We start from the raw sequence: 13450 nt of genomic DNA, 5'->3' as shown, positions 1-13450 counted from the left end.
TCACTTGAGGGAATGGTATTAAAGGCAAAACTGAAGTACTTTGGCCACATAATGAGAAGACAGGATACCCTGGAGAAGAGGCTGATGCTAGGGAAAGTGGAAGGCAAAAGGAAGAGGGGCCGACCAAGGGCAAGATGGATGGATGATATTCTGGAGGTGACAGACTTGACCTTGGGGGAGCTAGGGGTGGCAACGGCCGACAGAAAGCTCTGGCATGGGCTGGTCCATGAAGTCACGAAGAGTCGGAAGCAACTGAACGAATAAACAACAAACGTCCACTATAAAAAAAATTAGTTCTACGGGGGTCCCAGCACTACAAAGTCTCCCCAACCTCAAATCCATTCACATAATAGAGCCTTTAACGGTGCAATCCTATGGGTTGCACTTCAGGTAGATGGAGGGTTTCGGGTTCAGGCAAGAGCTAGGCAGGGCAAGAGGCAGACAAAGGCAATTTCACTCCTGTTTAAAATACAAAAAGCAGCTAGATCGGCCTCTGAGCAAGTCTAGCTGACTTACCTTTCGGTGGGCAAGAATGGGACTGGAGACTGCATTTCCTGGCCTCTCCCCTCGACGCCCACCAGCACGCACCCTTTTCTCCCTCTTCCCTTATGAGTAACCTATGGCATTCCAGAAGCTGTCTAAGGGTCATAGAATTGCTCTCTAAAACCCTTTTTCTTTTGTTTTAGAAATAGCATACCAGGAACCACTTATCATAAGTATTTATTTATTAGATTTGAGTCCTGCATTTCTACCAAGAAAATGGTACTCAAGGCAGCTTACAACCATAGGAAATAAAACTTGATTAAAACAATAAAAACAATGCTTGGCTTGACCTTCTTTCCCACTTCTTTTCATTTGCCCTTGAAAGTTACTGTGTCTTGACCACTGCTCTGAAAGAGACATAAGACCTCTTTTAGAGGATATATTTTGCACCTTACCTCCTCTACACAAAGAGGCTTTGGTAATGACATGAGGAGAGAGTTTTTGCTATCAAGCCAATATCACACATAACAGCAATAATAAAATTAGTTAGATAAATCCAAAGGAAATTTTCCATTAAAAAAGAGGTGGTAGGGGTGAAGAGATGTGAAACAGAGGAGACACGACTAGTCCAAACGAGTCTCTAAACTAATATTTTATCCTTGAACTCCTGAAAAAGTCCTATTCAGTAATACAACTATGGATAGTTTTATAACAATGACAATTCTGGCTTTGTTCGAAAGATGAATCAACTGCTAACATCCTTTTTTCTGACTTGCTGGCAAAGCCACTACATTGTGAAAGGGTTTGATGTACCGCTATCAAGTGAAGTATGTTTCTGGCAATATAAGATGAGAATAAGCTATCCCACTGGGACAGGTAGTTGTAGAAAGGCTGGCATTGTGACCTCCTCACCTGCTCTTTCATTTCAGCGTAGACTTTTTCTGAGTTCAGCTCCACCTGCCGCTTAAACTCCTCCAGGGCAGCATCAGCCTGCTGGGCTTGCAGCCTCTGTACCTCGATCACCTGAGTCAGCTGCTCCTCCTTCTCCCTAGAAAGTCGGGGGAGGGGGGAAATCGTAGTTAAAGTATCAAATAAAAGAACATGTGTGCTGGTGTAAAAGAAAGGCCTTTAACCCTATACATTTAAAATACTATTCAGGTTTCAATTTCCTGGCCATGGTTATACCAAACTTCTCTTAACAATACTTTGAAGAAGAGAATAACAAATTGGATGATAAATCAAAGATTATTTTCACTCTCTCGTTGAACTGGGAGCCCCTAAACATACGACTGGGCTCTCTTGAAAGTTACCCCATTTTCAAAGCCCTCAGCTTTAAGTTAAGGCAAGGAAGCTTAAATACAACTTCTTTATTGTGCCACATAGAACCCTTTTCTTTAATCTTCACTTAAATAACGTTAACACATCATCCAAAAGTTATTTAATCAAGGAAACGTTTTGCAGTATATGCCTATATTGTAAGCTTAATACATCAAGAGAAGCATATCCCCTCCACCATCTCTTCTAAGATAGAAAGCGGATTAATTGCTGCCTCGTATACGTCAGATTATTAAGTATGGAAAACATGACACACATTGGGATCTTCTCAAGTCAATTTAGTGAAAACCCTTAATGCGCAGTTATGACATCAATTCAGCATTTGCATGGGTGATACGACTTATGCTTCAAAAAGTAAATGATTATCCCAAGTCAATGTCAAACAGTGAGCAACTAATTATAAAAGGCTAAAATGCAGGTATCGGGAGTATTAGAAACTGTTGTATCAAAAGTGACCATAATATAGTCTGTTCAAAATCATGTACGGGTCCTATTTCATAAAACCCTTTGTGATTAGGGTGCTGCATGCAATTGACAAGTGTTTAACCAACCGTTTCCATTGTTTCTAAAGTTTAGAGGAAAGTATGGATCCTTGTGCAGCAAAATTGCCTCTATCTGAGGGAACTCCAAGTTTGTAAACTACCCAAAAAAATATTTCAAGAAGATTTTTAAAACTTATGGGGGGCACAAAAATAACCCAATGAGACTGAGTGTGCTTGGTGGACATGGAAGGCTCACTGTTGGGGCGGGATGGGGGTATTATTAAAGGTATTAGAAAGTAATTTGGTCCAAGTATGTATTGTTTGTATGTATATATTGTTTACAGTTCTCCCACTCACCTTTCTCTTATAAATTAGTACTTTGGGCTATGTTCATTTTGTCCTGTGACCAGGTCAAAACCCAGACTGGAAAGGCTTGGGGCCAGATTATCTGAAGGATTGCCTCGTCCCATATGTACCTGTGCAGACCCTAAGATCATCTTCAGAGGTCCTGCCAAAGGAAGTAAGACGGGTGGGCTACCAGGAGGAGGGGCTTTTCTGCTGTGGCACCCCGGCTGTGGAATGAGCTCCCTACAAAGCTTCACTTGGCACCTACGTTGTACTCTTCCCAGCACCATAAGACCTTTTTATTTTCCCAGTATTTTAGCATTTTACCATCCTAGTCTTTTAACTCTGCTATTTTAAATCTGTATTTTAAATCTCAGTATTGGTGCTCAGTGTTATTCTGTTTGTACTTTTACATTGTCATTTAAGTTTCCATATTTTACACTTTAAACTATATTTCATGGTTTTAATTTTTGTGAACTGCCCAGAGAGCTTCAGCTATTGGGTGATAAAGAAATTAAATAAATGCATAAATAAACATCCTCCAAGAGTGCCTGCAGTTGCTTTGCCACTACCCCCTCCAGTACCTTCCCTAAGAAAGGGGTATTTGCAACTGAGCAGCAGGAGTGGTCGCACTACTACCTCCTTAAAGAGAGCAGGAACCAACCCTTCACACAAAGATGCATTTACCAATCTCTAGACTCTCCTAGTCATACTTCCTCAGCTATTTCTTATTAGCCAGAAAGGGCATGTAGTCAGTTCCAGTGTTGCAAGCACCTTGTCCACATCAGGTCTCAGCAACTGAAATTGATGGTATTCAACACCTCGACTGGAGCTGTGCTACCAACAGCATCACGTTCACTGCAAAGACAAGCTATTTTGTCCTCAAAGTGTGATGCTCAACGATCACAGCGGGTCCTTTAAGAGTCCAGGGCTCCATTCACTGAAAATAGTGTTAACAACCTCCAGACCATGCCTGTATCATTGTCCACAGTTCCCCAGTATTCCAAGGAGCAGAGTGGGCTCTACTGCTTCAGAGAGGCACCCAGGTACAGTCAAGTCAACAGCCTTCCACTTCTCACCATTCCAGTGAGACTACATCCTCAGCTGAGTCATCAGCTGCCTCCACTGGAAATCTGCATGCGTCTTCAGAAATCTCCTGAAACAGATAATCTGAATGGGACCCCAATCCCTGCAGAACTAACACCCTGAATTCAAAAGTTAACAGGAAATTGTCTTATCATGAAAATGGGGTTACTTAGACACCCCCAATTTTTAGAATACTCATCTCAAAGATCAGAGCAAAGGCCAAATCAAAAGTATGTCCAGGTTCATGTGTTGGGCCAATGAGAAACTGAAACAGCCCCAGGGTTGTAATGAAGGCCATGAAGGCATGAGCTGAAGTTTCAGAGATAGCCTCAGCATGGAAATTGAAGTCACCCAGAACCAACATCCTGGACTCCTCCAACACTGCACTTGAGATTACTTCTGATAGCTCAGTCAGGAAGGCTGCTAGGCAGCAGGGTGGGTAGTACACTAGCAGCATTCCCAATCTTTCTCTATGGACCAACACCAGGAGCAACTTGTCAAGACTGCTAAAGGAGAGAGATGGAAGTTCTGTAAACTATGGCAACTCTCCCCACAGCAGTCCAGTCTAAGTTGGTGCTGCACCAAATACCGAAGTTGGTGGAGCTGAGTCTGATCAACACCCTCCCAGCTCACCCACCCAAGTTTCAGTAATACAATTTACTAGATCTGACTCTTATCTTCTCAACATTTTGTGACTGACTACCCACCATGACAGCCATATTGTGCCAAGGCAGCCATTTTATAATGTGGTCCATGAAACATCTACACAGATTCAAATGTACCCACAGGCCTGAAAAAGTTGGGGGCTCTTGTATTAATGTTACTGTTATTTTCACAGAACTAACATGATTAAAGGCTCTAGTAACAAATTATAATTTTTTCCTTTCCTCTATGTTTGAGGATGGACTCCTAGAATGTTTAAACCTTTGGACATATCTGCTTCAGTTGTGTTGCATCTCCAATAAGTATTCTTAGCTCCAGAATATATGTGGCTTAGCCTTAGAGGAGTGAGATACCAACGAATAATAATTTACAAACGGTTTTAGATTTGCACTTAAGGTTAATTGAGAGACTGTATTAAAAATCCATTTCCAATTAATTACAGAGGTGTCTCTTTTCCATATTTCTTGTAAGCATTTGAGCTGAATTTAATTCTGATAATATTCCATACAGATTACTCAATGAGCCTTCTGATCACTGGAAAGAAATAAAGATCTCAAAAATGTGTATGTGCTCAAGGGACCGTGCTTTATCAATATGTTAACCATATATCATATTTTAAAGTATTGGAATAATACGATTTGATATCTACCCATTTTCCCGATTAATTCTTGGTATGTCATCATTAGTCTCTCATGTAAAAATGATATCATTATTCTCTCAGGCTTTCATGTCTCTAAATAAATATATATTTTCACTTGCTGATTATAACGTATTACTGCCAAAGGTAGCAAACCTGAGAATGTTTTAAGTTATGCCACGAGTACATGATTTTAGCACAAGGATTTGATTTGGCTTTTTAAAGGTCCTTTTGGGCTTATATGCTATAACGTATGTTTAAGGGATATCGTGATGCCTTGCTGTTCTGTCTCTTACATGAGAGAGACATACACTTACTTCTGGGTAGACACACATATAATTGTAGCCTTAGTTACCAAAATAAATGCAACTTGCTCCATATGAGATGATTTATATCTCTCCCTTGCTCCGCTATTCTCTTGCTCAGGTGCTCTATTTGGGAAAATATCTGTAGTAGGCATACCTGAGAACCATCAACTTTCTTCCAACTTAAAAGAGAACAAATTAAACAAAATTACACATGTCTCCTGTAAAATCCGGTGGCTTACATGGAACATAAAGGAAAATACAAACTGCTGATAAACTGAAAACATTAAATACTTCGACTACTGCCCCCCACTAAACTCTCTCTGACATTACTCACACTGGTTGATATGCCTTCTTAAATTAACTAAATTCTTCATGTCAACAAACAAAGAAAGCAACTCCGACGAGCTTTCAGCAATAATTAATAGGATCTACTAGAATACCATTCTAGTCATAAGATGATGAAACTGAAATGTAAGTGAGGCACTTGAGAACATACTTTTTAAAAAAGGATATCTGAAAGAACTGATTAAGAAGGAAAAGCATTAAAATCAACTTGATTTTCAAGAATCTGGTTTTTTAGATTCACTTTTCTTTCAAGCATTAATCCCATGAATAGATGTCATTATAACTAGGAATTGGATTCTATTTATTTCCCAGGCTATAGAAGACAGCTCTGTCTGCTTTTTATATATTTACAGCAATAGGTTGTGGTTCACAAATATAAGAAGAATAAACTTTTTTTCTCCAGGAAACTGAGAAGTGTTGTTTCCATGAAGCGTTAAAATATTCACTTTGAAGTTTTTTTTTTCCTGTAGTACTCATTGTGGGGCCCAATACAATATACTTACATCGTTCAAATCCCCTAAAGCTGAGCCAGCATGAATATTAAAAGGGATAAATTTACTCTTTGGCCCCAATTTATTTATGCAACACAAATTTCTCTCATGTCAGTGTGTAAAGGATATGGTTACAGAATTAGCAGAAGTTGTCTAAATAACAATTTCAGGAAGAAGAAAGTGTATAAATAAAGTGTTTAATCAAATAGTTTCCTTGCTTTTCTCTTCCAAGTTATAAAAGCATATAAAGCAATCAACAGCCTGAAGGCTAGAGGTGGCCCTCAGCCTACCGCAGGGAGCCCAGAGGGAGAGAAGGAGGTTGGGGAAGTGGGGAGCGATGGAAAGTGAAGGAAAACCTTCTGCAAGCGATCAGTCCTAACCTCTAGCAGGAGCAATCTGCCTCTTCTGTAGCAGTCTGCAGGACTGGAAGAAAGAGGCCGCATTCGGACATCACGATAGCCCACAATGGGTTAATAACCCACATGAGCCGGCTGATAAGCTACTGTGCGTAACTTATTAAGCAACTGTGTATCACCTAAGTCAGCCCCCTGTCCCCTCTCCTGTTGCTGTCCTTCCGCCCGAGCACTGGCACTGTTTCACCCATTAACAAAAGCAGCGAAAATCCCAGGTGCATCAAAAAAGGGAGTGGCGCATATAACACCTTGGGAATTTCCAGAATCAGAACCAAACCTCAAACCCTGTCTCATACCCCATTGACTAAATGGGCATCCGCAGCGGGCTGCGATGATCCAACACAATCATGCAAACAGGCCCTACACATGAGACATGCATACCTTGCTCCATTTTACCATCTCCTTTTCCTTTGGGACATATGCATATTTGCAAGTTTGAATAGAATCTGATGTTGTTTGATCTCGCTTTGCGTACGTGACATAGCTGCCATACAAGCTCAGTGTGCTTCATCCCTTTGTCTGTGTTTTCCCACCTTGCAGAGACTGAGGATAAAGCACATTGAACTTGCTGTTCTATGCCAAAATGGGGTCTGTTTGGTTCATTCGAAAACTGAGCTACTTCATTACAGAACCCTTCCCTTAGCCTCTGTAATTATACCTTATTTCCATCAGTTATAACTGGCTTGCCTCAACTGTAAAGCATTCAAAATCTTTTGAAGTCTTGCATCACCACAGGCACTCATTTTTAGATATCTGTACATCTACTAGGCCAAACTAGATCCAAACTAGATATGACACAAAATTTTATGGATATTCACTGACAGTATCATAAAACTAAAAACAGCCTACTAAAGCTATCAGTGGAAAAATGGCAGTGTAATAAAATAACAACACTATTTTAAACAAGCTATATAAGAGGTTATCTCAACCAATGTGAATCTTCTGTGCAATAAATATAGCAGATCCATCTTTTTTGTAATCTAAGTTGACAATATAAAACTACAAATTCAGCTATTAATCCTGTTAAAAAGCAGTGCTTGAATTCCTTGATTACCATTTAATACTGTCTCAGGAATGAATAAAATTGTAGATTATAATTGTTTTCCTGAAAATACGCTAACCATGGCACTCCCAAATCTGAATTTTCATTCAGTAGAAATCTTACTGTTAACATTACTTATGTACCACATATCAGAACAAATCCCTGTAGAAAAAAGCTTAGCATACCCTTATTATCAAGACAGTTACACATACAACCCATTAAAGTTTTCCATTGGATCTATTGTTTACTTCTGCCAGTGGCAATATCCCATAAGCAGAAAGCTGCATCAGTGAATACTTCAAAAGCCCTATCAGTGGACTGGGAAAGGCATTTTTGCCAATTCCCTTTCCTCCTGAAGCCCCAGCACCACCTCTCCACTGGTCCAAAGGTTCCCTAAAACCATAGATTTTGGGGAGACAAGGGGTCTGCAAGGGGAGGTGAACATGGTCAAAAATAGATTCTTCCCCCATTCTCCCATTGCAAATGCTCCACCATATCAGAAGTCACAGGAGGAAAATGCTGGATCCATTCAAATGTTTTCTCAAAGTTCTTCACTCAAATCCATTCAAGAAAGAAAGTAACATATACAAAGTCTCCTCACCCCAGAACCACAAACCTAGACTCTCATCCAAAACTCACCATGCATTCCCTTGTGCTCCTACAGTTTCTGCACAGGCAGGCGCTCAAAATAACATAATATAAAGGCAAGGTCCCGATATATAGTAGAAATGAGAATATGGATCTGAGCCCAACACTGACATCAACAGGGAAGTCTTTGCTCGTGCATAAGATATATATCATCAACGGCAATGCCATTCACATCAACAGCTTCCTAATTGGGCTGATTCAACCTAGAGATCTCTCTTTATATTTTAGAGAGATAAAATCTAACATATACAGTAGAACATAAAAACAATGAAAAGGAATGCTGACCTACAATTACCTTCAGCTATTAAATATTAGGTGGGGATACATGCGTACACACAAACACTTGGCCAAGTGTGCATGATTACATAAACCATGGTGGCTTGTTTAAATCACCAATGTCCACTGGCTCATGGTGAGCTCCATTTCCCTAATTACCTGCCCAGGCGCAGCTTGGTGTGCCATTGGAACAACAGCAACATAGCTTCAGGGGGAATCAATACTCAAATAACCCTACACCAGTTCATGGGTTATTTGAGGGTTCTTTCCCCCTCAAACGAACCATGCTGCCCAGGTTTGGACAAGTAATTAGGGAAATGACATGCACTGTGGATTAAAACAAGCTACGGTGACATATTTATTTTGAACATGAGAACCAGGTCACTCTGATGCTTAGCTCCTTTTTGGAGAAGAAAAGGGAAATTTAGAATAGCCTCTACATACATATTTTAAACACAATTCTGTATTTAGTTCTGAAAACTCAGCCAATTTTGACCACTTGGTTCACTGTTCCTCTATATTACAGTAAACAAAATATGTTTTACCTTTGGCAAAGCACCGACAAAACAAGGGCTCATAACAAACCACAGCAAACCAATTCAAGCAATGGCCTCATCACTGTATACTAATTTCCCATTTTCGCTCCACAGCATTAAACATGATTCAAATCATAGTTAAACCCATTCCCTTGTAACCATGGCTTGTAAACTCATTTCATAGTTCATTTACGTGGAAACTATAGAGGGAAATAAGTGCATATGAAAGAGGCTGGCTTCTGATTTGCAAAGGCAGCATTAAGACTGCACTGGGCATTTCTGAAAGCCCAGAACTTTGATACAACTGGGGAAACTGCAAGAAAAAGCAGAATACGTTGCAAGACCTCTGAATGGGCTACAAATCAGCATGGCAACACATGAGGGCATTTACAGCTGGCTGCAAAGTTTATGAAAAGCACCCAAATAATTTTTCCGCAGTTTATTATTTGTACCAAATGTTGTGGTTTGATGTTCCAAAAAAAAGTGGCTTGGTGTTGCAGGGAGAGTGGACAGAAGTGAGAGAATCATAAAAAGGCATTGATAAAATTCATAGAAATGAGACGCAAAATAACATGAAATAACACATCAGGATATGTAAATAAATTTGAAAGTCCTGTCAAGAAGCTTGATAGAATACTACATCTAAAAAAATTATGCATTCTAGTCTCTCATCTTGCAGACTTATTTGCATCTTCAAAGAAATGTCATGATCAATTCAGAGATTTTATATACTACTTTTATAAATTCTATGTCAGCTGGATGCATTTTCCCCCTTAAAACATATCAACATGAATCTCCCATTACCATAAGAGGCCTTTTACCTACCGAAGTAACTGCTGATTTTTATATGTTTGACCGTCTGGCTTGTGAAAATATTTTTAAATACAGAACAAAATGCATGCATTTTATAGTTTAAGAAGAGATGTGTCTGTGTCTTATTTATTTATTTATTTATTTATTACATTTTTATACCGCCCAATAGCCGAAGCTCTCTGGGCGGTTCACAAAAATTAAAACCACGGTAAAACACCCAACAGGTTAAAACACAATTACGAAATACAGTATAAAAAGCGCAACCAGGATAAAACCACACAGCAAAGTTAATATAAGATTAAAATACAGAGTTAAAACAGTAAAATTTAAATTTAAGTTAAAATTAAGTGTTAAAATACTGAGTGAATAAAAAGGTCTTCAGCTGACGACGAAAGCAGTACAGTGTAGGCGCCAAGCGGACCTCTCTGGGGAGCTCGTTCCACAGCCGGGGTGCCACAGCGGAGAAAGCCCTCCTCCTAGTAGCCACCTGCCTCACTTCCTTTGGCAGGGGCTCTTGTTTGGGTCTTACATGCTTGTTTGGAAGCAAACCCTTGCTTCCCTTTCTAGGGATGTGCATTGGAACCTACCTAGTCCCCATGACTTTAGCATGCCTAGTCTTATGGCACAAAACACATAAATGTGAATGAAACTCAACAACCATCACCCAGTGAATTAAATACATTTTGGATAGGATTCCTGCTTGTATGCCATGGAATCCACACGGAGTTTCAAAGACTATCTGTTTCTTCATCTTCTTGGTCTGCATATGAATGCAGGTAATGCGTTGGGACATTTGCACCTCTTTTATTCAGCCTTCCCTCTAACTCAGCTAAATTATACAAACTCTGCAAGCTGGATGGGGATATGGAAGGCTTTCAAAGCCCCTTCTGTCTCTACACTGGCCATGCATATGGACTGAAGAGTGAAGGTAGAAAGAGGGTTCCATTGAGCCTTACAGAGATCCCCCATGCGAAGGAACTGTGGTCACATGGGGAAAGATGATATCTGTCATGTTTATGCTTTTATATGTCCCATACACCGTGAAATAAAGAAGTCAATACACTGAATAATTAAAACTATTTGTATAGCATACCCTGGAGTGAAGATGCAATTAAATATCATATCTGAGAGGTAGTTATTAGCAAAGAATCAGAAATAAACATAACCCTACTGAATAATAATAATAATAATAATAATAATAATAATAATAATAATAATAATGTACTCAAGCACACAGAATATGTGCAGAATTTTTGCATGTGGGGTGGAGGGAGGGAGAAGCGACAGTGTGAAGTCATTCAAGTAGAATGATAACTAAACCAAACCCAGATCAAAGGAATAAAGAAGAAAGGCTGAAATGTGAAGCTGAAATATTTATTGCCTTCAAAACATCATCCCTGTCCTGTCCCTGGGCACTTTAATATTGTGAAGTTTCTGGAAAGCATTTTAAGTTGTCTTCATCACTGCAGACAAATGAACTAAAAATTTAAAGAGACAACAGCCTTGTTCATTATTCAATGGTTCTGAATATAATATGGCATTTCTTGTTTTAGGATAGAGGTAAGCAAGCATTTAACTGAAGCATTGTTTACAGTTCGTATAGTTTGTGATGTTATCATCAAAGAAATTATATGCATCATTTTAAATACTAAACCGCAACCAAAAATGATTGCCTCAGGGTTTTATTATTATATGCCTATCAATAATACAAATTAATACACATAATTGTTCCATATCCAATATATTAATGTGAATTCATTCTCTGAGTGTGAATCCTTACATAACTAAAATCACAGCGTTCACATACAAGAGGTTTCAACAAGCTTGGGAGAAACTCCAATATTTGCAGAAGTACAAGAAAATCTTTAGAACAAAACCCCTAATGGCGGAGGAGGGGGGAATCCAAAATATTCCATTGAGGACTGAGTTTGGAATGCTGACTGATTGTTGGGGGGGACATAAAAGGGGATTGGTGGAATGGTGGATTATGGAAAGGGATATTTCGCTGTCTTGAATCCACAACAGCCGCATTCTACCATGCAAGATTCTATTGCAGGTCCTATTGTTCATCAGAGCAATATATATATATATATATATATATATATATATATACAGCATTGCAGAGGTAAATTTAAAACAGCCAAAACAAAAAACTAGGAATAACATTTAACTATTTCTCATCATTATCACAGAATAGCAAAAGCTCAATTAATCAGATGCCCAGCCTATTTTAGTAATTAAGAAAAGTTTTTCTTTTCAAACCTACTTGTACTCAAAACGACTGCTTCAGTGTTCTTTATAAAACTTTTCATTAATCATATCCGTAAAAGTCTACATATTGATGACAACCAACTTCAAATCCCCAGATAGTGTCCTTCAGATCAATCAAGGATTTGGTGTTGGCTGTCACCAATATGAAGATAACATGCAGCTCTATATCTTCTTGCCATCTCAAACTACAGAGATTCTGAACCATTGCTGAGTCCAGTGACAATACAAGAAGAGTTGAACAAGACAAGGCAGAATTTCTCTTGCTCAGAAGTATGACTAGCTCAATGTAGAGGTTTTAAACTGTTCTGGATGAGACCGCAACCCACCCACCCCAATCCTTTAAAAGATCAAGTTTGTTGCTTGGAGTACTCCTGGACCCAGTTTTGGTCATGGACTCCTGAGGGTGGCACTTTTTCTCTGCTCTGGGACTGACCATGGTCATGAAAGCCTTACTTAAATCCAGACTGGACTACTGTAACACACTGCAAGTGAGACTGCCTTTTTAGACTGTTTGGAAATTTCAGCTGGTGCAAAATACCACTGTGAGAGTTCAGACCACTGCCAGTTTTGGTGCAATTCAGGATTCTGGTAATTACTTTTCAGTCCTAAATGGTTTAGGGCCACAATACCTAAAGGACTACTTCCCTTCATATGAATTTACCTACTCTGTGAGGTCACCCATTGAGGTCTTCCCACCTGTCCATTTATCTTCAGAGGTTTGGTAGGTGGGGAAGTGAGGGGGTGCTTTTCCTCTGTGGCACCCAGAAGGCAGAATACTGGGCTCCACCATTTTATTGGTGTTATTCTGGCAAGCTTTTAATTTAACTGCAGCCTAAGAGATATAGTCTACTGTGGCACTTATATTTTATGGGTTTGTTTGCATTACTTGCTTCTTATTATTGATATCACCACCCATGCACAAGCAGAAGAAATTAGCAGGCTTCAAGAACACCTGAGGCTTGCAGAAATTCAAAATACATTTACAAAAATCCCTATCAGAAGAAAATAACCCCAAACCAAATGAATGAGGACTAAGTATGGCTCTGTAGCCGCAGAATGGTGGGGATGGGGGAGGTGGAAGAGCAAAACGATTTGGTGCCTAAGATTATACTTTGTAACTACTGTGTTATTTATAATGGTGATGAATCCATCACCCACCCTATTGAGGATATGCCAATGGGTGTGTTAGGAATAAAGCAGGAAAGAGGAACTGAATTTTTTGGAGCTACAACCCTCTTACTAGCATTAACAGGCCTCTGGAGAAATCTGTGAGGGG

General features: G+C 39.4%; 1 protein-coding gene across 1 annotated transcript in view; it reads right to left on the bottom strand.

The window, feature by feature from the left end:
• The window catches only part of CEP112 (centrosomal protein 112), a 286793-nt gene that overhangs the window by 164776 nt on the left and 108567 nt on the right, over positions 1–13450 (bottom strand). The window contains exon 18 of the mRNA XM_063120035.1: positions 1396–1531. Coding sequence (XP_062976105.1) covers positions 1396–1531 — 136 coding nt within the window. The remainder of the gene's footprint in view (positions 1–1395; positions 1532–13450) is intronic.

Source organism: Elgaria multicarinata, chromosome 3 (assembly GCF_023053635.1).
Source record: "Elgaria multicarinata webbii isolate HBS135686 ecotype San Diego chromosome 3, rElgMul1.1.pri, whole genome shotgun sequence".
In the NCBI taxonomy this organism is placed as follows: Eukaryota; Metazoa; Chordata; class Lepidosauria; order Squamata; family Anguidae; genus Elgaria; species Elgaria multicarinata.
This window is presented reverse-complemented; position numbering and strand designations above follow the sequence as displayed.